Raw genomic sequence first — 24,351 nt, forward strand, 5'->3', positions numbered from 1 at the left:
TTTAGTTTTTTCCTCTTTTACCTGGTAAGTTCTTTTTCTGATCACAATATGTCGGCAACCTGTGTGTAAACTTTTGACAGTTTGTATCAAAGGACCAATTACATCTCAACATGTAACAAACCATCCTTGGGTGAAGGGATTCAAATTTGCTCAAAGGAATTCCCCACCCTCTTTCTAAAGGAGACGATAATTAAGAAATAGTAAAAATCCACAACAGGGAATCAAGGTTATACAAAGGAATATCAATATTATTTTTCTTCTCAAGAACAGCAAAGTCAGGATTAGTCATATTAATTCTGAAGCATTCTCAGATCTTGAAGATTCAAATCATGTCTCTGGGATAGGACAAGGCATCAATGAAAGATCAAATGTTAATACCATTTATATATTTAAACTTTTTAATACAGTGAACCAATTTCTGCTTTTTCCAAATGCATGAATCTAAGAACATGTCTTTGTAATGAATAAAAATGTAGGTGTTATGAAGAGAGACGGAAAAAAGGCTAAGTTTTTAGCGATGGATACATTGAAAAGAACCTGTACAAATTGCTTTGCAAATTTCTATAACTTTGATCTTAATTGCAGGGAGTATTCTATTAAGGTAGTACAAAACAGGTACATGTATCCCAAATTTTTCCTAATATGTAACATTCAATTCTGAAAGAATTCAAATTTGAAAAGAAATCCCAGAATGATAATGATGGTATAATTACTGGTAATAGATGTTCTCGAGACAAATCAGAAATATGTCCTTATAGGACAGGGATTCCAAGCTCAGTGTATAAAACTATTTTAGTAATTTAGCAAGAAAATTTGTTTAAGGTACATTGATACTCTTGTGACAGGAAAGGAGAAAATGCATGGCTTAATGACATAAATGTCTATTAATCAGGCCGATATACAGCCCTTACATTCATTCTTTGGCCCTCAGGCTCATCCCTGGCAGGTCTATCACCTGTCAATTCCAGGGCAAGGAACGCATAACATTTTGTATAATCATGGCTGGACCGGGGAACACACCCCTGTACAACCAGTCAAGTGCTCTAATCATGAGCTATCCAGGCCGATAGCCACAGCCCTAACCATTACATTCCTCCCTCCTTAAAGGTCTTTGGCCCTCCAAAGACCCCAACCCAGGCTCATCCCTGGCAGGTCTATCACCTGTCAATTCCAGGGCATGGCACGGCACCAAATCTGTGACAGTAAACAAAAATGCATGGCTGGACCAGATCTATGTATCAGTTTTTACCCGGGACCCCTGTATCTCCAGTCAGGTGCTCTACAGATTGAGCTATCCAGGCCGATAGCCACAGCCCTAACCATTACACTCTTATAAGAGAGATAACTCTTAATGACATAAATGTCTATTAATCCCATATAAATTTATCAAGTTGAAGTGCCTTTTTTGTCAAATGTTGTGCCACAAGCCATGCTATAACTGTTTTTGTTATATACCTTTAAAAATTTGTTCCTATACAAATCTATAAGAAAAAAGTCTAACATTTTAAATGTTTTGCTGAGCGGGCATAAAAAAATCGATGTTGGACCGCTGAGTGAGATGTTGGACCACTGGGCGAGATGTTGGACCGCTTACATCACAGAATGGGCGGAGCTAAATCTCATTTTCATTCGTTGGTATTAAACAGTGACAGACTTGATGTTACGTACATCACTGAATATAGTTCAGAATACATGTATGTCGAAAAAAAATCAAATGAAAGGTATAACAAAACATTTATTGACAATAACATGCGTTTTGTCAAACTGTTGAGGCCAAACGGCCTCAGGCCTTTTTTGTCAAATGTTGTGCCACAAGCCATGCTATAACTGTTTATATTTTATTCATCATATACACTTCCTTGGAAAATCGTAAATGTTTAAGAAAAAATTATATAAGTGAGCAGAGGCTTAATGAACCTTTAAAAGTGTATAAAGTTGATGAAAATATCTTGATCAATTTCTTTATATCAGAGAAATTGATATAGATGATAAATTGTTACCAAAGAATGTGTAAGTGCTAGCTTTAATGTTCTGTTTATGTTTTTGTATTTTGCGGGTTTAAGTGCAACCCCTTTCTTTATTGTTTTGTGTAATTAGCCTAACCGGAAACGAGTTAAGAAAAAGCACATGCTTACAAATTTAAAAGACGAAAATCTACGAATTCATCTTTTCGAGCTGATAAGACCCATAGGGTAATTAATAATGATTGTTTTTATATCTTCTGAAATAGTTAACAGATTAATTGTCATTTTTAAAGTTAATAAGATGTAGTTGTCTTGAATTTATAAGTGTAAACAATATTTTCTGTCGAGTGAATTTGTGTTATATACCGAAATTACATGTTGCTATTATTTGTTGTAGAATTTTACTCTGTTACTTCGCAACAATGTTGCTGCCTTATCAATAAACAATTAAACCTACAATTTACCTCACTTATGGAGACAGTACATTTACCATAAATATCTTTATTTTATTTATTAAAAACTAGAAGCAAAAAACTAATTTTAAAAAGGAGGTCAAGGTCACAGGCAAATTCCTCTGATACATATCATTCAGCAATATTATGTTTAATAAAAAAATCTTGAATGGTTTATTTAAAATTGAGCTAAACAGTATTTTAAGTAAAACATGTAAAACAAAGTAAAGGTCACATGTAAATCTACTGTTGCTGCAGATCTGTATCTTTAACTATAAGCATTATGGGTTTATATATTTGTCTTTTACCATAACGACACATATCCCATAATGCAAAAAAGTTGCAAAGCAGTAAATCAGAAAAAAACTAACATTTATTTTGCTGTTTGAAATTATATCTGTAAGTTTCGTCACAAATAATATGATTTGTTCATGTAATATTATAAAAAAAAAAAAAAAAGTTTCAAAATTTCCAGCCCGGACCGGGTTTTACATTTTAGTCACACTCCATGATATGCGCTCTATTAGGTCTACCGTCTATGGAAAAAGTCAGAGAAATGCCAGATGATTAACAATTCAAATTCACATTAACATATTCAAATGAAGGCCTAAAAAGGTGTTTTGTACTACCTTAATACAGGTTGAAGTATTTACGCTTTCTTAAATATTAGCCCCTTGATTTGTCCATTGTTTACATTTGTGTTTCCCCCGACTGCTGTTGAAAACTTCACTGTAAGATTAGTGTTTTCGTCCACGGCAAATGAAGCACTGTGGAGACCCCCAACTCCATAGCTTGTTGGACCACCATTGATTCTTAACACTGCAGTGTACTCTGTGTCTCTTAACAGGAACACTGGTTTGGGGAAGAGAATGAGAATGCTGAGTTCATCAGAGCATTGTTCCTTTACCTGTGTTTTACACAAAAGTGTTTGGCTGTGGTTGGTGTAAAGTAGAACAGAAAAGATGCCATATGCCCCTGCCCTACCATACACAAGAAGACCCTTAAGTTTCATGTTGTCAAGGTTTACAGTGAATGAAATTCTGTCCCCATCTAGAGAATCATCAACCACCCATGTACTCTCATGACTGATATTCCTGAATCGGTTCACCACTATATCATTGCATGTTGTATTCTGTCTCTTTCTAGTGTACTGTAGAGGGAGTGCATCGTCTAATGTGGATAGATGACGAAGAACAAGGAGTGAGAAGGCATCCTCAAGTACAGACTTGGTCAAGATGTGGTCGAGGAAGAAATCCATGGACATCCGTCCAAACCTCACATCCGGAATCACTTCCTTCCATAACGCGACCCTTCTATGTTCCTCACCAGCCATGCTTACCCACAGGTTGATGTTTTCAAAGAGAACTTCTTCGTGGACACAAAGACTGTCTCTTCTAATAATGTCTTTCAAAAGACCTAAGGGCAAATCAAGAAAATCCTCTGATGCTGACTGGAAAAGGTCTTCAATGTGATTATCGACAAACTGAAGACATTGAGCCTTCGTTGAAGTGATTTCGTTGTTGTGGGCAATTAGAAGCATTTTTAGGGAATTCTTCAGGGATATGCTGTCTTGCATGAAATCAATGCACCTCTGAAGCAATTCTTTGACACCATAGTAATCCGCAACTTGGTATATTTCTTCAACATTTTCAACTGAGGTTTCAATATAAGAGGAGTACAAAAACTCAATCATTGATTTCATCACCGCTGTTGAGTGAACATTGCAAGTTATATCTTTGGATGCCGACTCCCAATTCTCACTGAGTCTTGCTGCAAACCAATCGGAACCCAAAATCAACACCACTCTATGAGCTTGAATTGCCCCATCCCTGAGTTTAATATTCACATCGCAGTAAAGCTGATCTTTAAATAACTCAATGAGTTTATTACCCAACACAGCCATTCTGAAAAAGGAAATATTTTTAATTAAAAAATGATTTTATGTGGTTCAAGGTTGAATGTTATGTATGACATATTCCCAACTATTCGCTATTAAAAGTTGCGTTTGGAAATCTTGTCACTATTTATCTATCTTTTTTAGTAATTGGCAAAGTGTACCCTAGTATTTTTGGTTAGAACAGTTTTCAGGTACTTTCAGTAAGGTGTTGCATTCTTGGCACAGCGTAATTATAGCACATTTTTTCAAATGGCAAGTAGATTCTTACTGGTTAAGTACGTGTAATTAATAATGTAAGGAATTTTAAATTGTTTCTATGATGAGATATCGATGACTTAAGCACTGCCTCTGTGCCGTGAAAGAATTTTTAATTGGATATATGCTACACTAGTTGACATTCAACCGAATTTCTACCCTATGTACATTTCAACAGTGATGGTAAACTGTCAGTGTAAATTTCCGAAGCTAATTATGTAACGTCAGGAATACCGTACCTTATTGATAGTCCATGCTTAACTTGGAATTGTCCTAATAAGATTCAGAATGACATTTTTAAAATTTTCCCCATCACAATCTTCAAACTTGATCTTGAAATTAAACCTATTTTTAAATAATATTTTGATCCTTTATTTTTCCATTGTGTTAAATTTCAAGAAATCATATGCTTTTAAAACTTTAATCAATGTATACAATTTTATGACTACACGAAAATTTACTTTCTTCATAGATTAAGGTTATCCGATCCTCAGGTTCTTAAAATCAGGCATTGAGTAATTGAAAATGCTCACCAAAATGTCTCTAAATTCTCAAATTAAAATGTATTTACCCACGGTGTTTCTTTAAACTTCATCTTTAAATTTAATCATATTATATAGGAAGAATTAGTAAATCTCAAATATTTTTTTCAGGAAATGCGATTTGAACTACCTACTGCATATTTTTTAATTGAAAATTGATCAAGAAATACATTTTAAGAATAAAAATCATAGGTATCCAGGCTTTTAAAGAAAATTGCATGAATTTTATACTTATTTAGTACTTTACTTTCTCCTTCTTACTTCCATTGTTTCATAATGCATAATGTATGAAGTGTTTCCTTTCAAAGAAAACACCGTAAATCACTTCTAATTTCAAATCATGCTTATTAACATTGGTAACTAAGACTAAATTAAAAGAAATTTGTTTTTTTTAATAAGGCAAGGTTTACTTAATTTTATGAGGTACAAATGTCAAATTTTTTGAAAACCGTTTGTTAAAACTTTGAAGAACATTGAATCATACATAGAGGCATAATATGAAAATTGTTGCATGAAAATATTTTAATTTCAAGCTTTATTTGAGACTTTTTGAATTAAATAATAAATTAAAGAGTTATCCTTCCTGGCTGAGGATCGTATATCCTTAATTGCACAGAAATTCATCCTGTTTGTTGTACGTAAATAAATCTGAACTGGTGTATATTGATTTATTTTTCTTAAACTTGTCATTCACGTCGGCTTTGATCTAGTAAGGAATAGCACATCTATGTGTTAATACATTATTAATTATACAGCATCTTGCTATATATTTGTGGTAATTTTTACCTCCATTGCATGAATTTTACTGCTATTATTGAAATACAAAGAAATTCTTTAACATTTATCTCTGTCTTTTAATGATGCTAAAGCAAGAGACACTTGTATTCCTTTGAAAATTCTGTCAACCCCAAACTACTTGAGAATAGACACTAAGAATTACTCGATTACCAAAATTACAACACTAAAGCAGATTACTTTACAATTGATTTAATTAAATTAAACATACACACAATGCACAAAATTCAATGTACAAAAATTGTTAACAATTGCAATTTTATTTTAAACTGTAAACATTTGCAGCATTACCCTTTGTTACACAGTAGTAGATAAAACTACAAGTTATGTCTTAGAAGTCAACAATGACAGAGTACCTTATTTAACTGGTATCATAACAAGAGACCAAAGGGCCTTGAATTGCTCTTCCGCTAACTTTGACAAAGATTGATGATTCTAACTGATATATACCTAAGATACTTAAATATAGTCATAAAATCTCAGAAGTAGGTCACCATGACCTACTTTTTGGCCGACATTTTCAGAAGACCCAAGATGAATCAACTGAACAAAGTTTGATCATCATAGGTCTGAAAGTATTCAAATATGCCTTCTAAATAATTTGAAAAGAAATGCCTGCAAAATTAAAGAAGTCAGAAAGGGTCACAGTGACCTACTTTTTTATAAATTATGTTTCAAAGCCCCGAGATGCATCAACTCACAAGGTTTGGTGATTCTAAACTTCTCATTGTATGAAATAATGCAATTAAATGTTTTAGAAAATATTAGACATAAATTTAAAAAAGTATGCCACTATGACATACTTTTAAGGTGACGTTCGAGGAATCAAGATGCATAAACAGACAACCTTTGATGATCATAAGCCTTAAAGTGTCCAAAATATGCCTCCAAATCAATTGAAAACAAAAGCCCATAAAATTTCAAAAGTAGGTCATTGTGACCTACTTCTGTGTTAATTTAATGAGAAGTTCTAAGATGCACCAACTACCAAGATTTGATGATTCTATAAAGTAAACAAAATACAATGTTTTTATTAAATGTAAATTGTTATCAAATCTGAAGTGATCTTGAGACCATGCCTTTTGCCAAAGGGTGATGCCTTGAAAAATTTTTAATCTTCAATGAAAATCTGCTTTTTGGTTCTGGAGAAAAAAACATTTTTTAGCAACCAGTAATTTTGGTTTCATTTTCCTGTTTATCTCCCTTTGTTTTGGGGCCCCAACCCTAGTTTAGTACAAATTGATACCATATCAGGGATCTTCGATAGAAATAAAAGTGTTCCATACTCTACAATACTTAGTGCCTCACTTAATCACAACTAGCTGTTCTCAAAACAAAAGAGAGAGAGAGAGAAAAAATCCTCATCTTATTGATTTTGACATGATATTATGGCCTCCACCTTTTCCTTGATATTAATGGTGCATTCATATTTACCGTATATAAATCATAATACCTTTTTTTTTTCTATACCAATACATGTATTGTTATCCTTAGGAGCAGGGATAATTTTTTAGATCTTGTGCACAGAAATAAAAGATGGATGGACAATAGGTAGCATAAAAAAAATCTTATTTCACATAAGCAAGAAAATGAAACAAGAGGCCCATGGGCCACATCGCTCACCTGAGCACCTTTGGTTGGCCATTGTGGTCCCGCCCTACCCATATGAAAGAAACAAAAATTTACACTAAGGATATAAAATGATCAATCATGGCTTGGCTATTATAGAAAAAAGATTTTTAAAGAATTTTCCAATATATTTCTATGTAAAAACTTTGGTCGGCCATTTTGGCCACGCCCTACCCCCGGTGATCATGAAATTTGAACAAACACACACTACCTGAGGATACTTCCATATAAATATGATCAATTATGGCTTGGCTGTTCATGAGAAGAAGATTTTTAAAGAATTTTCCTATATATTTCTATGTTACAATCGGCCATTGTGGCCCCGCCCTACCCCCAGGGGTCATGATTTGAACAAACTTAATCACACTACCTGAGGATGCTTCCATATAAATATGATCAATTAGAGAGAGAGAGAGAGAAGAATTTTCCTATATATTTCTATGTAAAACTTTGGTCGGCCATTTGTAGCCTCCACCTTTTGAACAAACTTGAATCTACACTACCTGAGGATGCATACGTTTCATCTTTCCTGGCACAGTGGTTCTTATATAAGATTCATAAAGCATACCACCAAATTTTCATTTTTTAATTATCTCCCCTTGAATGAGGGCGTGGCCCTTATTTGAACAAACTTGAATCCCCTTCACCCAAGGATGCTTTGTGGCAAGTTTGGATAATTTTTTAGATCTTGTGCACAGAAATAAAAGATGGATGGACAATAGGTAGCATAAAAAAAATCTTATTTCACATAAGCAAGAAAATGAAAAAAGAAAAGCAGCATGCAGCTAAGACCAATGATATGAAGAACCTGAACACTATTTGGGTAAATATATAGTAGTAGTACTGTAGTTGTGACCATTTATTTAACGACGTATGATCCTGATAATTAAAGTCTTAAACTTTTTTTGCCAAGTATATTTTTAGTTCCTACATGCATAGCTTAATTAAAATTCAAATCAAAAAATGGGGGTCAATATGCTTCTTTTAGCGATACAGTACATTTAATATGACCTTTCTGCACTGAAATTTGTGGCTAAATTAAAAATTACATCTGTGACGTTTTCCCTCCAATATTTTTATCCAATTAAAGCATGAAACAAAATGAACTCTTAGTCTGTTTAAAAAGATATACTTAAAAATTGTGACTAAGAAAAAAATTCTAATTGCTTCGCATAATCAATAATTTGACATTTCTGCACTAATAAAATGCTATTTTTCCGGCATTGAAAATATAATAAGCAAGAAAATCATTTCAAAGTCTTAAACTCTTTCTGATTTTAAGCAAAAAGGTACAAGTTATCTTGAATATCTAGAAAAGAATATCAAAAGTGGGGGTACATGATAAAAATTTTCAGATATTACTAAAAAATTGTGAATTTTTAGCTGAAGTTGGCTCAATTTTTTCCCATATTTTCAGAATATATTTACTATGTTTGTCACACTTTGTTGATAGAATTCATAAGAAATAATTTAAGACATATTTCAGAACCAGCATAACATATTTCACTGCAAAAAACAGCTTTGTGTGCAACCAGCATGGAAAAATAGGCATCCAAAATTAACAGTACTGTTATAGTTCAAATGGAAACAAGTGACCATTTTTGTCTAAAAAACCTTCCGCCACAAAATATAGTCCCTAGCTTGAATGGAATTTAATCGCAGTTTTTTCATTGAATATATTTTAATTTACATTTTAGAATTCAGTTTTATTGTAGGAACCTAAAAATGATGCTTAATTTTATGAATAAAGGACCTGCGCAAAATACGCTCAAAATATCAGGATCAAAAAAAATTTTAAATTACGATTTGTGATATACAATTGCTTAGAAATATGTACAAATGACGAGCACTTCTCCAGTCAGATAAACTCTCAGGATGTGGCAGTTCGTAAAAATCCAGGATAGAAGAGGCAACCTCAATAAAATGTCTGTCTATCTGCTTATAGTTGTTTGTAACAAGTCTCTGCAAGTGAGGGACAATATCTTTATCAATCACATGCACATGTTGAGATGAACCTAAAATGAATAAAAAGTGCCTTTTTATATAAAGAGTATAAAGGGATAGATAAATTGTTACCCAAACACTAGAAGAAAATGATAAACAGGGATAAAAAAAATACTGTCAAGGGGGAAATAACTCGCTGTTTTAATCTTCTCTATATTCATGGTGTTTTTGAATCTGCAAATTCAAAAAACAGTGAATAAATCTTCAATATGTATAGATAAGGGTGGAAACTTATATATACCAATTCCGTGAATTCAAGAAACCGTGCATTGTACCAAAGAAGAGAAAAATGTGAAAATTACAACTGTGAAATAAATCCCCTATACAGTATCTGTTTTGTTATAATCAGCACTATTCAAGCACAATTGTCTAATTTAATTTATCTATCAATTACATTAATCAACAAAGGTGAATGACAAAGGGGAATAAATTTTCTAAAAGCACAGTAGAAACTTGCAACATGATCATAATGGAGCATGGTCTAAAAACACATCAAGATTCCATGATATTAACAATATTGGGGGAAGCCCTCTTTTTTTATCATTTCACTTACTTTGTTTGTTCTCAAGAAGAAGGAAGGGACATTTCTAAGAATGAATGCATATCCTTTATGAAATTAAAAGAGCCCTATCTTAAGAACTGCAACAATTTTAGTTCCACTCCTCAGGCTCTGGGGAGCATCAAATTTTTTGATTTGCGTTATATTAAATTTACTCATATATGTTATGTGAAACAAGGGGCCCATGGGGCACATCGCTCACCCGAGAAGTCTTGACCATATGCTTTTTGTTCTTTACCAGATTTCCCCCTTTTATTACATATTGCGACCTCATCCTATCCCACAGATCACAATATAGACATTTTGAAATTTACACTACCCCAGGATGTTTCCACATAAGTTAAAGCTTTTCTGGCCCAATGGTTCTTGAGAAGAAGATTTACAAAGATTTTTCTATACATTTCTATGTTAAACTTTGATTCCCCATTGTGGCCCCGCCTTACCACCTGGGGTCATGATTTGTATAATTTAGAATCTACACTGGCCATGATGCTTCCACATAAGTTTCAGCTTTTCTTGCCCAGTGGTTCTTGAGAAGAAGATTTTTTAATGACACCACCCTATTTTTGTCTTGTCTTGATCATCTCCCCTTGGCCCTTCAATTTAACAATTTAAATTCCCCTCCACCAAAGAATGCCTTATACACTATACCCAGTTTGTTTAAACTGGCCCAGTGGTTCCTGAGAAGAAGTCGAAAATGTGAAAAGTTTACAGACAGACGCCGGACAAAATGTGACCAGAAAAGCTCACTTAAGCCTTCACCTCAGGTGAGCTAAAAATCATGGAAATTGGTTCAATAGGTTCAGCAATGAAGTTGACTTAATAGTATCTATTTGACCAGTCAAGAATGTAATGCAGTGTTTAACTCCTTGTTAAATTTGTGTTGTTACTATATTACTATTATATAATTGGAAACTGATTCATTGATTATCATTTAATCGTACATACTTATCAGAATGGTTTTTTAAAAATACATTTTGTGTTTATCCAAAGTTTGATTCCATTTTCACTTGATGGAAAGTAAGTACTATCTTTATGATTTTTACCAAATCCATTTCTCCCATGAAATTATTGCAATATTATTACCAACTATTTCTGGATTTTGATACAGCACTTCTGGGATTCCTGGGATAGTATCTCCTAATTTTTGTTTTCGAATTGCGTGGTTGTTCCATAAATCCATGAGCTCTTTGATATCTTTCTTTATGATGGGTAGGTATACAAACTGTATGCATAATCTAAAAAAGTTACAGATACTGCATATAATAATATTGTTTAAGAAACAATGGAAATATAGAATTGCCAATATACAGGTGCCAATTTTGACCAAATTTTAAGCAAAGTTCTTTTGGTTCATAATGAAGTAACTTGAAAGCTAACTTGTATATACAGAGATTCTAGTTATTCCACAATTGTTTGTGGGGATAAAAATTTGTGCACAAGAAGGATCGAACCATAAAATCCAAGAACATGCCCCCCATGTTTAAAAAATCTTTTTGATCTTTGACCTTCAAATTATTAGACATCAATTATTGAAGAGGAGTGGGATATATCCATTTTGTAATGTTCAAACAACATTAACAGAATACTGTGGTTTCATCAATATTTGTCGAGCACTAATTTTCGTGGATTTCGTTGTTGAGCAGATCCACAAATTCATATGTTCATTGTGATACGAAATATATGACATTCATTTGTATAGGAAATGCTTTTGTCCACAAAATCACGTATCCTCGAAAACGTCTGTTTTACAAAATCCAGGAAAATTGATGCCAACGAAAATTGATGAAACCGCATTAAAAACAACAATAGTAAAATAACCAAAATTATCCTAAAATGTCTCCAGCTTTAATATAGTTTTAGTTGTTTTTTAATCCATCCATTGGAAATTCAATTATGTTTACCCTATAGCGGGTATTTTTAGCGAAGTGTTAACTTTGGCTTTTTTTAGCAGTTTTGCAGTAATTCAGCTGCTCCAAAAAAAAAAATCATTAAATTTGCATTTCCTCAAATTTTTGTGAAAATACGCATTCAAACAAATATTAAACATACTGAAACTTGACTATTAAACGATGATTTACTTCTCTTTTGCAATGTCACAGAACTTAATGTCCACCAAAAAAATTGCAACAAAGATACTGGCATACATTTTAGCAACGTAAACAACTTCTGTGAGTCTGAATAGTTGATATGTAACTGTCGCTAGTGATAATTCCTATAATTTGAAGCAAAATGCATTATAACTCATCAAGCTGTTTTTCCCTCATTTCGACATTCCTTTTGTTCAATTCAACAGAGTAAAACAACTTTGTTTTTGATCACAAATACTGCTGCCATAATTTAAATTTCACTTAAATACTAGAAAATTATGTGTATTGTGTCTTAAAAAAAAATGATTATGTGCTTTTGTAGAACCTTTTTAATGTATTTGTATTTTTCATTCTAAGAATATATACACTTTAAAATGTGACTTCCAGTTGTGACGCAAAAACACACATGATCTGTTTTAAACATCTATCGAATAAATTCAAATAAACATCATTAAATTAAAATTTCAAGGATAACTAGTTTTCTATTTGTGTATCTTTTAGTATAATGTACTTGATCAAATGACACCAAATATGCAAGATATTGATACTGTGAAGATACTTTTGGATCAAACCTTGTACTACTCCATATGAGTTAAAGATAACAATTTTGACATAACTTTAGACAATTGATCTTACATGTGTAAATGGTTTCCCGTCTTCAACAAGTCCTCATATATCAATCCCTTTCAAAACAAATATTTAAAAGCATCAAAAAATGGATCATAATCTATAAAGCTCTTTGATTTAAAACAAAAGTCTCTGTCAAGACTATAGGTCTACTGGTTTGTATTACTAAGAAGAGGCCCATGGCCCTTATAGGTCACTTGAGCATCTGAGGCAACAACTTTCAAATTTTCAAATTTGGTTCATGTTTAAGCTAGATGCATTCACAACTTTAAAAGAGGCACTACAAATGTATTGCTAATCATAAATATACACTTAGCAATTGTTTAGTCTGTTTACTTAATACCCATAGGCAGGAAAAGGGAACAAAACATGCATTTCAACTAATCACTTATCAGTAATATTCAGCATTCATCAGAAGTGCCCCTGACCCTAAGTCTACACATTGCACAAAATTTGAAAAAGCACACATGCTTATCAAAAATGTTTGATTAATTAATATCAAGGAGCCGATTTCAAACAATTCGTTTTCAATATATAAGTAGAGCTCCCCCACTTTGGTATCCCTGACCCAGAGGCCTTGGGACTCAAAATTCTGAAAGAAGTGCCCTTAAACATCATAACTATATTGGTAGTTCATATTTCCAAGGAGCAGAGAAAAAGATTAAAATGTATTTTCACTATATCATCATTAGAGCCCAGTCCTAACACCAGAACCCCTGACAATGTGGCCATAAAATTCACAATTTTTCATGGAAGTCCTCTTACTCATAATAAGTATTTACTTACTTATTTCATTTAACACCCAGGAGCAGAGATGAAGATAATGCATTTTCAATATATAATGAATTTAGCCCAGCCCTAGAACCCCTGACTGTCGAGTCGTGAATTTCCTGACCCTGGGATGTAAATTTCACAATTTTGATCGAGGACTCAATGCTGATTACAATCATACCAATAATTTGAAAGCTTGATGTCCAGGAGTAAAGAAGATGATTTTTTTTCCATATTGCATTAAATTTAGTGGTTTTGGCCCAACTCCCCAGGCCCCTGGCCTGCTGGACAAGAATAATGAAATTCACAATTTTTGTTCCCCTTTACCCATAGATACTTTATGCCAATATTAGTTGCAATTAGTTCAGCGGTTACATGCAGAGAAGCTGAAAATGTTTAAATGTTCGCACACGATGACTGATTGCAATAGGTCACTCAGGTGACCTAATAAAGAAAGATAAAAGTAGCAGTTGAGACTTAAAAATTTACAAAAGCAATGAATAGAGTAATGATCCTTAATTATAGGTTTCTTTTTCTAGATAGATTGCATTAAGACTCCAACTGTAGGAGTTGTTTTTACTACAACTTTAAAGAATTTTAAATTTTAGTTACCATGGCAACATTAATCATCAACATTAAAGACACAAAACTGATAATTTTATATCTCAGTGTAGTCTACTTGCATGCCAAATTATATTATAATCAGACAAAAACTGTATTTGGAGTAGTATTTTGAAAGTTATTTCGCAGATATTTCTATTTTTAGCAACTAAGACAACATTATTTGTCAAAATAAAATATATATATATATATATATATATATATATATATATATATATATATATATATATATATATATATATATATATATATATATATATATACAGAATTATGAATCTTAGCATAGTCTTTTTGTGTGCCAAGTTATATTGATATCAGACCAATTATGTAGGATAAGTAGCATTTTAAAATATTCAACAGAAATTACTATTTCAAGGTATCTAGCAAAATTGTTCATTGATATCAAAAACAGATAGAAGAATTAGGTATCTTAGTGTAGTCTACTTCTGTTCAAAGTCATATTGAAATCAGACCAAAAGGAGTAGCATTTTGAAAAATTGTTTACAGACAGATGGACGAATGCCAGATACATTGCTATATCACACAAGCTCTTCTGGTCTCTGACCAAAAGATCTAAAAATGCAGTAAAAAGAAATGATAACATGTACATGTAGGTCAAATTGTACTACAGTAACTTGTTTTATACCTTGAAATGATGTATCCAAAAATCTGCTTTCATTTGTCGCAGCAGACCCCAAAATCTCTCAATTCTCTACAAAAAATTAACTAATGAAGCAAAAAAATTGTTTTGCGCTCCTAATGAACTAAATCATTCACTTCTAGTGAAATCATTCATTAAGCACTTTTAGTGAAATCATGCGTTTATTAAGAAACCAAACACAATTACTTTATATTGAATGTACTTAATACAATAAACAAATCCAACACTCACCTGATTTGAGGTGGAGCTTCCCAGAGTTACTGCATTAGAATTTCCTATGAGAAAAGCATGGAAGGTTGAAATAATTCCATTTTCAGTTCCTGGGTCTGCTCTTAGTCTTTGAGGACAACCTTGTAACACAAAAATGAAACTGACAGATTTCTCTTCTTCACCCCACAAATATACTTTTTTCACACACAAACAATGAGTGTTTTGTTACTGTAATCTGTTACTTTGACTACCTCCATAGTTAACTCTGATGTTTCCAAATTTTATAAGGAACTGAAATCATAATTTTATATTCAACAGAGCTTTTTTTCTATTGTACTATGCATTATGCCTGTTGCCTACATTATGTTACATTTGTGGGTTTCAATAAGTAACAATAAAACTTGGTTATAATTTAATACCTGACTAGAACTATTTAAAATTTACAAATATCCCCCCTCTAACTTTTCAGGTAAGGTGTAAACTAAGTCACTAATACTTCATGAACTATTGGTGTTCATTTTTTTTTTAGAGTTAGAGTGAAAATTTAAAGGTAATTGATCATTTCATATTTTTAATAAATGAATCTAAGACATAGTCCAATAAAAGATCAATACTAACACCAATTCTGAAATTTTCCATTCAGTGTCCTTGAACTTTCATAAAAATTCTGGGGTCTAAGTCATGATATACCCTCAGGTCATGAGCAATCTTTGAGTGAAATGCAACTAAATTATCAATAAGAAAGACATGAACCGGACAAAAATTATGCAAGTTTTCTTATAGGGACCTTCAACTTAAACAAATGACTTTGGGACAATGATGCACCCTTAGGTCATAATCAATGTTTTTGTAAAATCACTAGAAAGATATGGATTAGACATAACTTATGAGTACATGTATTGTTCTTTTCGTGAACTTGAACTTGTCCAAATTACCTTGGCTCACAAAAATATTTATCTTATGTAATTATATAAAGCTAACCTTCAAGGTCATATACAGCATTCAAATAATATTCAGCAATCACCTCTGGCCTTTTGTTTGTTATATCTGCGTTAAGCCATATTAATCTCCGAGAAAATCTATTGACAGAAATAAAAATCAAATATATTTCAAACAGCTGGAAAATAAGAAATACTTCATAAAACTGCTTCACAAATTATGGCTGGATGAAATGGCTGAGCTGTTCTTGAGAAAAAGATTTTTTCTGTATATGCAGCCTTTGTAAAAACTTAGGGTTCCCATTGTGACCCCTCTTACATGTATCCAGGGGGGGGGGGCATTCATGATAATGATATGAAAAATTTGAACCTTCTGCTTATACTGGTAGTGATGCTTTAAGCTATTCAGTCCCTAATGGGGACTAATTCAGTGATATTCAATACTTAACTGATATGTAGGCATTGAATACTCAATTTTTTTAAGACATATTTACCTTCTATTACTATCAGTATGCATATTGGGATGTGTCCTAATTTATGACCTTGAGTTTGGTAAGAGTTATCTCCCCTTTTCTTAATTAATAAAAAAAAATATTTCAAAAATATTTATTCGGTAAAAAAATTGTTTTCAATTGTCATTCTTTTTTTAATGTTTATATGCATCTTTCCACCGCAGGATTTATTGATATCTATATTATTTGAATTTTTATTTTGAGAAAAAATGCTTTTCCCCATAGACTTCAATGCAATTTTTCTAAATTAACTACTTCTTAATTATTGACATTTTAAAAACTTTATTGCGAGCAATGCTTTAATAAAATGTTAGTGTATTGTATATTTGACTGATATTTGAGGGTAGGGAATTAGGTCCCATTAGGGACGGAAATCTTTAATACAAGTTCCTTCTTTTGTTTTGGTCCGATGGTTTCTGTTAATATTTTTGAAATATGCCACATATTCATAATTATCAAACCCTTTAAATGGGGAGTGAAACTTCCCGTAAACAAACACATCCTTTACCATAGGATGATTTGTGGAAGATTTGGTTTGGGGTCAAAACTGTAACAAGTTTATATATGACAATCAAATATATGGGAGCCAGACAGTCTTTTATCAGATCAGCTCAAGCAATCACTTGTAGTGAGACTTTGGCTCAGGTGAGCTAACACTATCTTCAATCAAACGAGAAACTTTTCATCTTCTTGAATGACAATACTCTGAATTTTTTAATAATATATATACTTATATTTATATTTTCTCCTTTAAATCAAATTTCAAAAGAATCTATAATTATTTCTCATATCAATTTATAGTACCGGTATTATTACCATAGTGTAAGAGGCAAAGGGGTAGAATTCGTCTATTGATTCAGAATCTAAATTATGGTGATCTGCCCCTTAACATTACTGCTAAAAACCTGTCATAGTTATTTTGCAATTCTGTGATGAATTTAAGTTTTAATCCAAGGTTTCCTCCAACATCTACTGTTACAGTACTTGGATTTATCTGGTTCTCAATTTGAAAGTAGAAACGATAAGACTATGTACAAATGGAAATAGGATAATAACAACCTTTTGTCTTGCATCACAGAAAAAAGCAGATCTAAAATCATGGTTACAAGTAATAATTTCTTTTTATTAACTGATTTGGAATGGACATGATATAAAAAACAAGCATTCTGAGAGTATTGCATAAAGAATACATGTCCCCTACCGGGTTCCCCCTTTTATTTAGGATGTCATTTTATAATTTGCAAAACTCATGTCCAAGGTAAAACTGAAAGATTTTTAAGCTGTAAATGCCTTAAAACCAATAAGATAATCCACATTAAAACGAAAATTCAACTCATTTCTCCACCGTCTTTTCCTCGCTTTGTAATTGTATAAGTTTAATTTGGTGCATCGTTTCCGATGATGAATTTGGTGTTTCAATATATGTGACTGTTTTTAATTTACTATATTATTTTTTACAACATTTTGTACATATTTTCAACGCTGTGAAAAAATTTAAAGGACAAATACCATTCAGGTTACCTGTTCAAATATAAATCTATGAGAAATATTGCCGATTTCTGAAACAAATTGGTATTATTTATCCTTAAGGGATATTTGATAAACAAATTATTTCCTCACTTAGAAAATACTTGTACATTGAAGTTGTAATTAAACACTTCCTGAATTATTCTCATTTTTATCCATAAAATTGAGAACTTACCCATCAATACATCCATGGATACTAATTCCATAGGGCTTGAGCTTGTCGTATCCATCTGTAATGCAAAAAAATATTTCATTTACATATGCATGACCACTTCATTATACTAAATGCCAACAAATATTCCTAACACCTTACATTTGCAAGATTTTTTTATTTAAAAAAGACACAGTATTTCACTATTTTCACCTGCAATAACATCTGAACACCATTATAAAGTGAAATTTAAATATTATTTAAAAAATTACTCTTACTATGCTTACATAACAAAACCAGAAGTCTCTGTCGAGACTGCAGCTCTACTGGTATGTACTTATCAAAAACCATCGAAATTAAAAACTGATGCACTATTCTATGTATCTTAGTGTAGTCTACTTGTGTGCCAACTTATATTGAAATCAGACCAAAACTGTAGAAGAAGTAGCATTTTAAAGGAATTTCACAGAAAATTCTATTTTTAGTAACCATGGCAACACCGTTCATCGAAATTAAAAACCGATGCACTATTTTATGTATCTTAGTGTAGTCTACTTGTGTGCCAAGTTATATTGAAATCAGACCAAAACTATAGAAGGAGTAGCGTTTTAAAGGAATTTCACAGAAAATTCTATTTATATATAGTAACCATGGCATCATCGTTCATCGAAATTAAAAACCGATGCACTATTTTATGTATCTTAGTGTAGCCTACTTGTGTGCCAAGTTCCCATTAGAAAACATACTGAAGCGCTGCTTTTTAAACCACAATTACAAATTGTTTTCTATGCATGTAAAATAACACGCATCCATAAGCAAGAGTTATCCTTCCATTATTGCCCTTGAAAATATTTTTTAATGATACAAAATATTTATTAAATGTTTATAAACAATACTACATCTGAAATTTCTTTACAATGAAAAGAATTATACTTTAAGAGGTAGAGATTTCTCAATTTACACTGTTTAAAGGATCTGAGTATAAATGTATTAATTTAAATTAAATTATTATAAATCATTAATGTACATACAAGCAATAGAAACTATAAATCAACATTTGTACTTTAGAATAAGTTTGATTAAGTTAACAACGAAATGGTTGGCGTGACTGAAACTTGTAAACTCTGACATGGCAATTCACTGAATTTTTCATGAAAAAATGTCTAAGGAAAGTTATCTTTCTTATAAGAAGAGTTATCTCTCTTATCAGAGGGATGATCCACCTTAACAAAATTGAATTTACAACTAACAGAGGATGATCGATTCCATATAAGTTTTGTATTTTCTAGCATAGCAATTCTTGTGAGGAAGATTTCTATAAGAAGCAAATTGTGATGTGAAAAAAAAATACAGACAGCTGGAGAGGTCTGTGTCAGATCAAAAGTGATCAGAAACACTCACTTGAGCCTTTGACAAAGGTTCTGGTGAGATAAGAATCAAAACAAGCTTATCTTCATATTCAATCCATTTTCAGCACAGAAGTTACAATTATGTCCAAATGTAAAATAAAGATCTCATCCTTTAGCTACAAAAATACATAATTAGACTAGACTTACCTAGATGCCACACAAAATTAGGACCCTGAAAATGTCAATAAACAATAGTAATATATTACATTTTCTCCTCTCTTTATAATTAAAATTAACAGTAATGTGTACACAGTGGTCAATATGTAATATCGCAAGTACCTAGCAGTTATTTAACTTACTACCGCTCTTTTGCGAGAGAGTTGAGAAAGCTCTAGATTTTAGTTACACACGTTATTGTTTACAGTAGCAACAATCAGATGATTCAATCAATTCAATGCCAAAGGAACACTGTATTGCCAAGAACTGAACTCCAATTAGTAGATTGTCAACTAAGGAAAGTTTAGAATATTTTATCAGCTTTAATTAAAATGTGAAAATTTTCAATGAAATAGCAACGATATCAAGTATTGCAATGCATGAAACTTTACAAATGTTTGCTGAGGATGTAAAAAATTTTCTTGACATCTATTTCATCATACCTTACTAAAGTATTGTCTCCTTCTCAGTCTTCTCTGTTTTCTCCTTTTTACACCATCTTCATCTAAAAGCCTCACCATGTCTCTTGAGATACATCTAGTTGTGTAATGAATGTATAACATGTATGTACACATAATTATGTTACATGGGCATAAAACAAAGACCCCCTGAAAATTCCACAGGTAGGATCACATACATTGGAGGAGTAAGGATCCCCTGTTAACAAACATCACTCTTATAAACTATGTTATTTCTATTTGTCAAATAAAAAACAATACGTTCATATGAATTTTCAGTTTATTTAGCAGAAACATTGTCAAGTTTTGTATTTCTAAAGGTTAAAATATTGAATGTGTACCTGGTAATATTCCAATGAAATTTCATTTTCAAAGTCCTTCTCAGGTTTTCAGATCCAGAACATCCATTCTGAACTTCTCTCTAAAAATTTAAATCATAACTGCTTTGTCAGCTCCATCATATGTCTTATTTCAGTTATGATAATAATATCTCCTTTAAAAAAAAAATTACATACACACACACCCTCACTAGGTCACCTTTAAGGTATTTAGACACAGATTTGAAGTTAATTTTTCTGTATAGTATCAAGAATTATATATTTTAATAGCATTTCAAACAAAAATTAATTAAAAATGTTATTTCATTTAAAAGTTATTAAAACTTTTTTGGGAGGGTTGATTGACATATTCTTGCGATATCACAAATTTGAAATTTATTCTTAATCTTTAGGAAAAGTGGCAATCTTATTGTGTATTAATGAGAAACATTAAAACTTAAATCAATAAAAATAATCTTATTCAGAGTTGAAATATTAGAATATTAGAAAGCAAAACTCCTTCACAAGTATCATCATTCCTGTACAGAGTTTAGCACATCAAGCACACTAGTGTTATGTACAGTTTTTGTAAACAGGGCGAAAGCTTTGTTATTGTTTTGAGTTTTGTTTCACTGGGTGCGTTCAATCGCCAAAGTCTGCTCACCACAACTGCACGGGCTGACAATATATTGCGTGTTTGTTTTGCTTTCGAACATGTCTCAGTGAATTTTCTGGATTTTAGTATTCATATTTTTCATTAATACACAACAAAACTGCCACTTTTCCTAAGGATTAAGAATAATGTTAAAATTTGTGAAAGTGCAAGGAAAAATTTAATAACTTTTAAATGAAATAAGATTATAAATTAATTTTTGTGTGAAATGCTATCAAAATTATATAAGTCGTAATCTTATAGAAAAAAATATTAACTTCAAATCTGTGTCCAAGTACCTTTACACACATATAGCCAATTCTTTAAAAAAAAAACAGGAACATATATTTAAATGAGAGCTTTTATGCTTAATTACCTGTGCAGCTTTAAAAAGTTCCTCTAAGTTAATATTTGCACCCCTACGTCGTAATCCCAATCCAGGAATTATCTTCCTTTTAAGCTGATTGTAACTGAAGAAATTATATGTAAAAATAATACTTAGTAAAGGTGCTTCACTGTTTTCCTATAGCAAATGTTTGCAATTTAAATCATCACAAATATTTGTTAACAATGAAAGTACTGTTATTCTAGGAAAATGATTTATTAATTTTTTTATCATGCTTTCAAAAAGGATTTTAATCAAAATTACCATTGCATTAAATGAAAATTCTATGCAGATAATGACAAAGAAATCAGATTTCAGGATTTCTCAGGGTAAGATCTACATAACCCCCAAAAAGTCTAACAAGTTAAACAAGAGGCCCAAGGGCCACAGCGCTCACCTGGGCACATCAGGCTTGAATTTACTCCCCCCGCCCTCCTCCTCCAGGCGTTCATCATTTGAACAAACTAGAATCTACACTACCTGAGGATGATTCCATATAAATATCTTATCATGGCTTTGAAGTACATGTACTTGAAAAGAAGATTTTAAAAGGTTTCCCTATACAGCTTACTCCACATATATTGAACTCGCTTATTTTGAAATTCCGCTTATTTTGAAATGGAAATAAATCCCCAGTTTTTGCCTCTCGTATTCTTTGCATTAAAATTACGGTTATATTGAAATCGGATATATTGAAATTTCGCTTATATTGAAGCCACTTATAGGTCCCCACAGGTGATAATGAGTTGTTTTCTTGAAGTACTACCTGGCGGCTGTCGTTAAGCTTGATGACAGTAATTACATGTATGTCTGATTGACCACTTGATATACACAGGTGTGAATAATTAAGTTTTCACCTTAATAAATGTTTTTTTATACTGCATTCTCTTACAAAATAAAATTCTTCACAATTAAGTTCTTTGCAAAATAAAATTCTTTGCGAAATATTAAATTCTTTGCGTCTATGTATATAATACGGACATATTAAAAAGCAGCTAAATGTAATATAGTGTAATGGCTAAATGTAGAGCACCTACTAGTGATACCCCCACAGCCATACATTTTCTCCTTTCCTGTTACAGATTTGGTGCCGTTGACCACCCCTGGAGGTGAAAGTCCTGCCAGGGGCAATAAAAAGTCTTCGAGGGCGAAGCAAAAAATGGTTACATAGAGCACTTTGAAATTAAATGCCACTGGTGACAGGTGAAAGACCTGCCAGGGATGAGCCTGGGTTGGGGTCTTTGGAGGACCAAAGACCTTTAAGGAGGGAGGAATTAATGGCTTTAAAATGCCTTCCTGTTTAGTAACCCCCACAGATCTAGGCAAAAAAACATAACTTTGAAATTAAATACGTACTGTTAATGGCTATTGAAATGCCTAAATTCGAAATAACTAAGGGATTATCCGAGTATACATACGATGAAATACAAGCAGCGTTCAGTAGTACTCAACCGTTTATGTCCGGTGAATTTTCTCCAAAACGTAAATAAATGCGATCGGGGAATAATAATGAGGTTGAAGATTGACTTTTCAATGAAACAGAAATAAAAAAAAATATTAAAACTTTTAAGGACTCATATCCTATGTAATCTGTTCAATGTTATAGATAAACAATGACAACATTAATTTGTTCGGGTTTGTTCTTCTTTATTTTTGATCGGGTTTGAACTTGTCAAAATGGCGGCTGTACAATTTCGCTTATATTGAATTACGGATATATTGAAATAATTTGCATGGTCCCCTGAATTTCAATATATCCGGAGTAGGCTGTATATCCCTATGTAAAACTTGGGTCGGTCATTTTGGCCCCATCATAGCCCCGGGGGTGATAACTTGAACAAACTTGAATCTACACTACCTGAGGTTGATTCCACATGAGTTTCATCTTTCCTGGCACAGTGGTTCTTGAGAAGAAGATTTTTAAAGAATGTTCTTATATACCGGTATTCCTATGTAAAACTTTGGTCAGCCATTTCGGTCCCATCCTTGCCCCGGGGATCATGATTTGAGTAAATTTGAATCTACACTACCTGAGGATGATTCCACATGAGTTTCATCTTTCCTGGCCCAGCGGTTCTGGAGCAGAAGATTTTTTAAAAATGCCATTAATTTTTAACAAATTGTTGATTATCTCCCCTTGGAAAAGGGCGTGGCCCTTCATTTGAATAAACTTAAATCCCCTTCACCCTAGAATACTTTGTGCCAAGTTTGGTTGAAATTGGCCCAGTGGTTCTTGAGAAAAAGATGAAATTGTGAAAAGTTTACAACGACAACAACGACAATGACAACGACAACAACAACGACAGACAACGGACAAATTTTGATCAGAAAAACTCACTTGAGCCTTCGGCTCAGGTGAACTAAAAATCTTTTCTAATTTTCTTTAAGTTTATGAGTTAATTCTTAAAAAATACATCAATCAATTTACCTTACATTACAATTAAATCTTCTTTGGATCAAATAATGTATAAGTCTGTAACTATATCCTTTGAAAAAATAATCTTTGATCTTTTCTTCTATATCTGAAAAGTACCGAAATACCCTTAAGGCCAAATTTTCTCGGGCACCATCACATCAGTTAAAAACAGCCACATTTTTCAATTTATTGACATTCTAAAAAGGGAAGTTACTCAATTTTCTATTTTTTAAGTTGAAAAAGAAAATTTCCCTTTTCATCATGTTCATGAATGATGAGATAGAAGTTTTTATTAGAAAAAAATCAGTCTTCTAAATTTTACATTTTATTAATTAATTTTTAAATGAAATATT

The 24,351-nt window shown here is 32.2% G+C and overlaps 2 protein-coding genes across 5 annotated transcripts; both read right to left on the bottom strand.

Annotated features, from left to right (window-relative positions):
* Window positions 1-3,065: 3,065 nt before the first annotated feature.
* On the bottom strand, window positions 3,066-4,319 carry LOC134244219 (BTB/POZ domain-containing protein 2-like). Its single transcript, XM_062726479.1, has one exon. It carries the CDS (start codon window positions 4,317-4,319, stop codon window positions 3,066-3,068), a length of 1,254 nt encoding a protein of 417 aa, XP_062582463.1.
* A 3,892-nt stretch (window positions 4,320-8,211) lies between these two features.
* Window positions 8,212-24,295, bottom strand: LOC134244221 (uncharacterized). Of its 4 annotated transcripts, none has more exons than XM_062726483.1 (12): window positions 24,016-24,295; window positions 21,574-21,667; window positions 20,570-20,649; window positions 20,214-20,307; window positions 19,762-19,786; window positions 18,230-18,284; window positions 16,059-16,156; window positions 15,099-15,217; window positions 14,853-14,918; window positions 12,824-12,870; window positions 11,184-11,335; window positions 8,212-9,549 (listed from the first exon to the last, which is right to left on the bottom strand). In XM_062726483.1, the coding sequence occupies exons 3-12, from the start codon at window positions 20,593-20,595 to the stop codon at window positions 9,329-9,331; spliced, it is 903 nt and encodes a 300-aa protein (XP_062582467.1). In that variant the 5' UTR covers window positions 20,596-20,649; window positions 21,574-21,667; window positions 24,016-24,295; the 3' UTR covers window positions 8,212-9,328. The 4 variants fall into 4 exon arrangements, with proteins under 4 accessions (XP_062582467.1, XP_062582466.1, XP_062582468.1 ...); XM_062726482.1 differs by having other exon boundaries at window positions 24,011-24,295; XM_062726484.1 differs by lacking the exon at window positions 12,824-12,870 and having other exon boundaries at window positions 9,386-9,549; window positions 24,011-24,294.
* Between the last annotated feature and the right edge of the window lie 56 nt (window positions 24,296-24,351).

Source organism: Saccostrea cucullata, unplaced genomic scaffold (genome assembly GCF_032062105.1).
Source record: "Saccostrea cucullata isolate Sc308-1 unplaced genomic scaffold, CSIRO_AGI_Scuc_v1 ctg2740, whole genome shotgun sequence".
Lineage (NCBI taxonomy): Eukaryota > Metazoa > Mollusca > Bivalvia > Ostreida > Ostreidae > Saccostrea > Saccostrea cuccullata.

Coding starts and splice junctions, on each gene's coding strand:
- LOC134244219 (XM_062726479.1), bottom strand. CDS start 4,319: ATGGCTGTGTTGGGTAATAAACTCATTGAGTTATTTAAAGATCAGCTT.
- LOC134244221 (XM_062726483.1), bottom strand. CDS start 20,595: ATGAAATTTCATTGGAATATTACCAG. Junction 16,157..18,229: donor ATCCATGGATGTATTGATGG/GTAAGTTCTCAA, acceptor TTCTGTCAATAG/ATTTTCTCGGAGATTAATAT. Junction 15,218..16,058: donor TGCTGTATATGACCTTGAAG/GTTAGCTTTATA, acceptor TTGTGTTACAAG/GTTGTCCTCAAAGACTAAGA.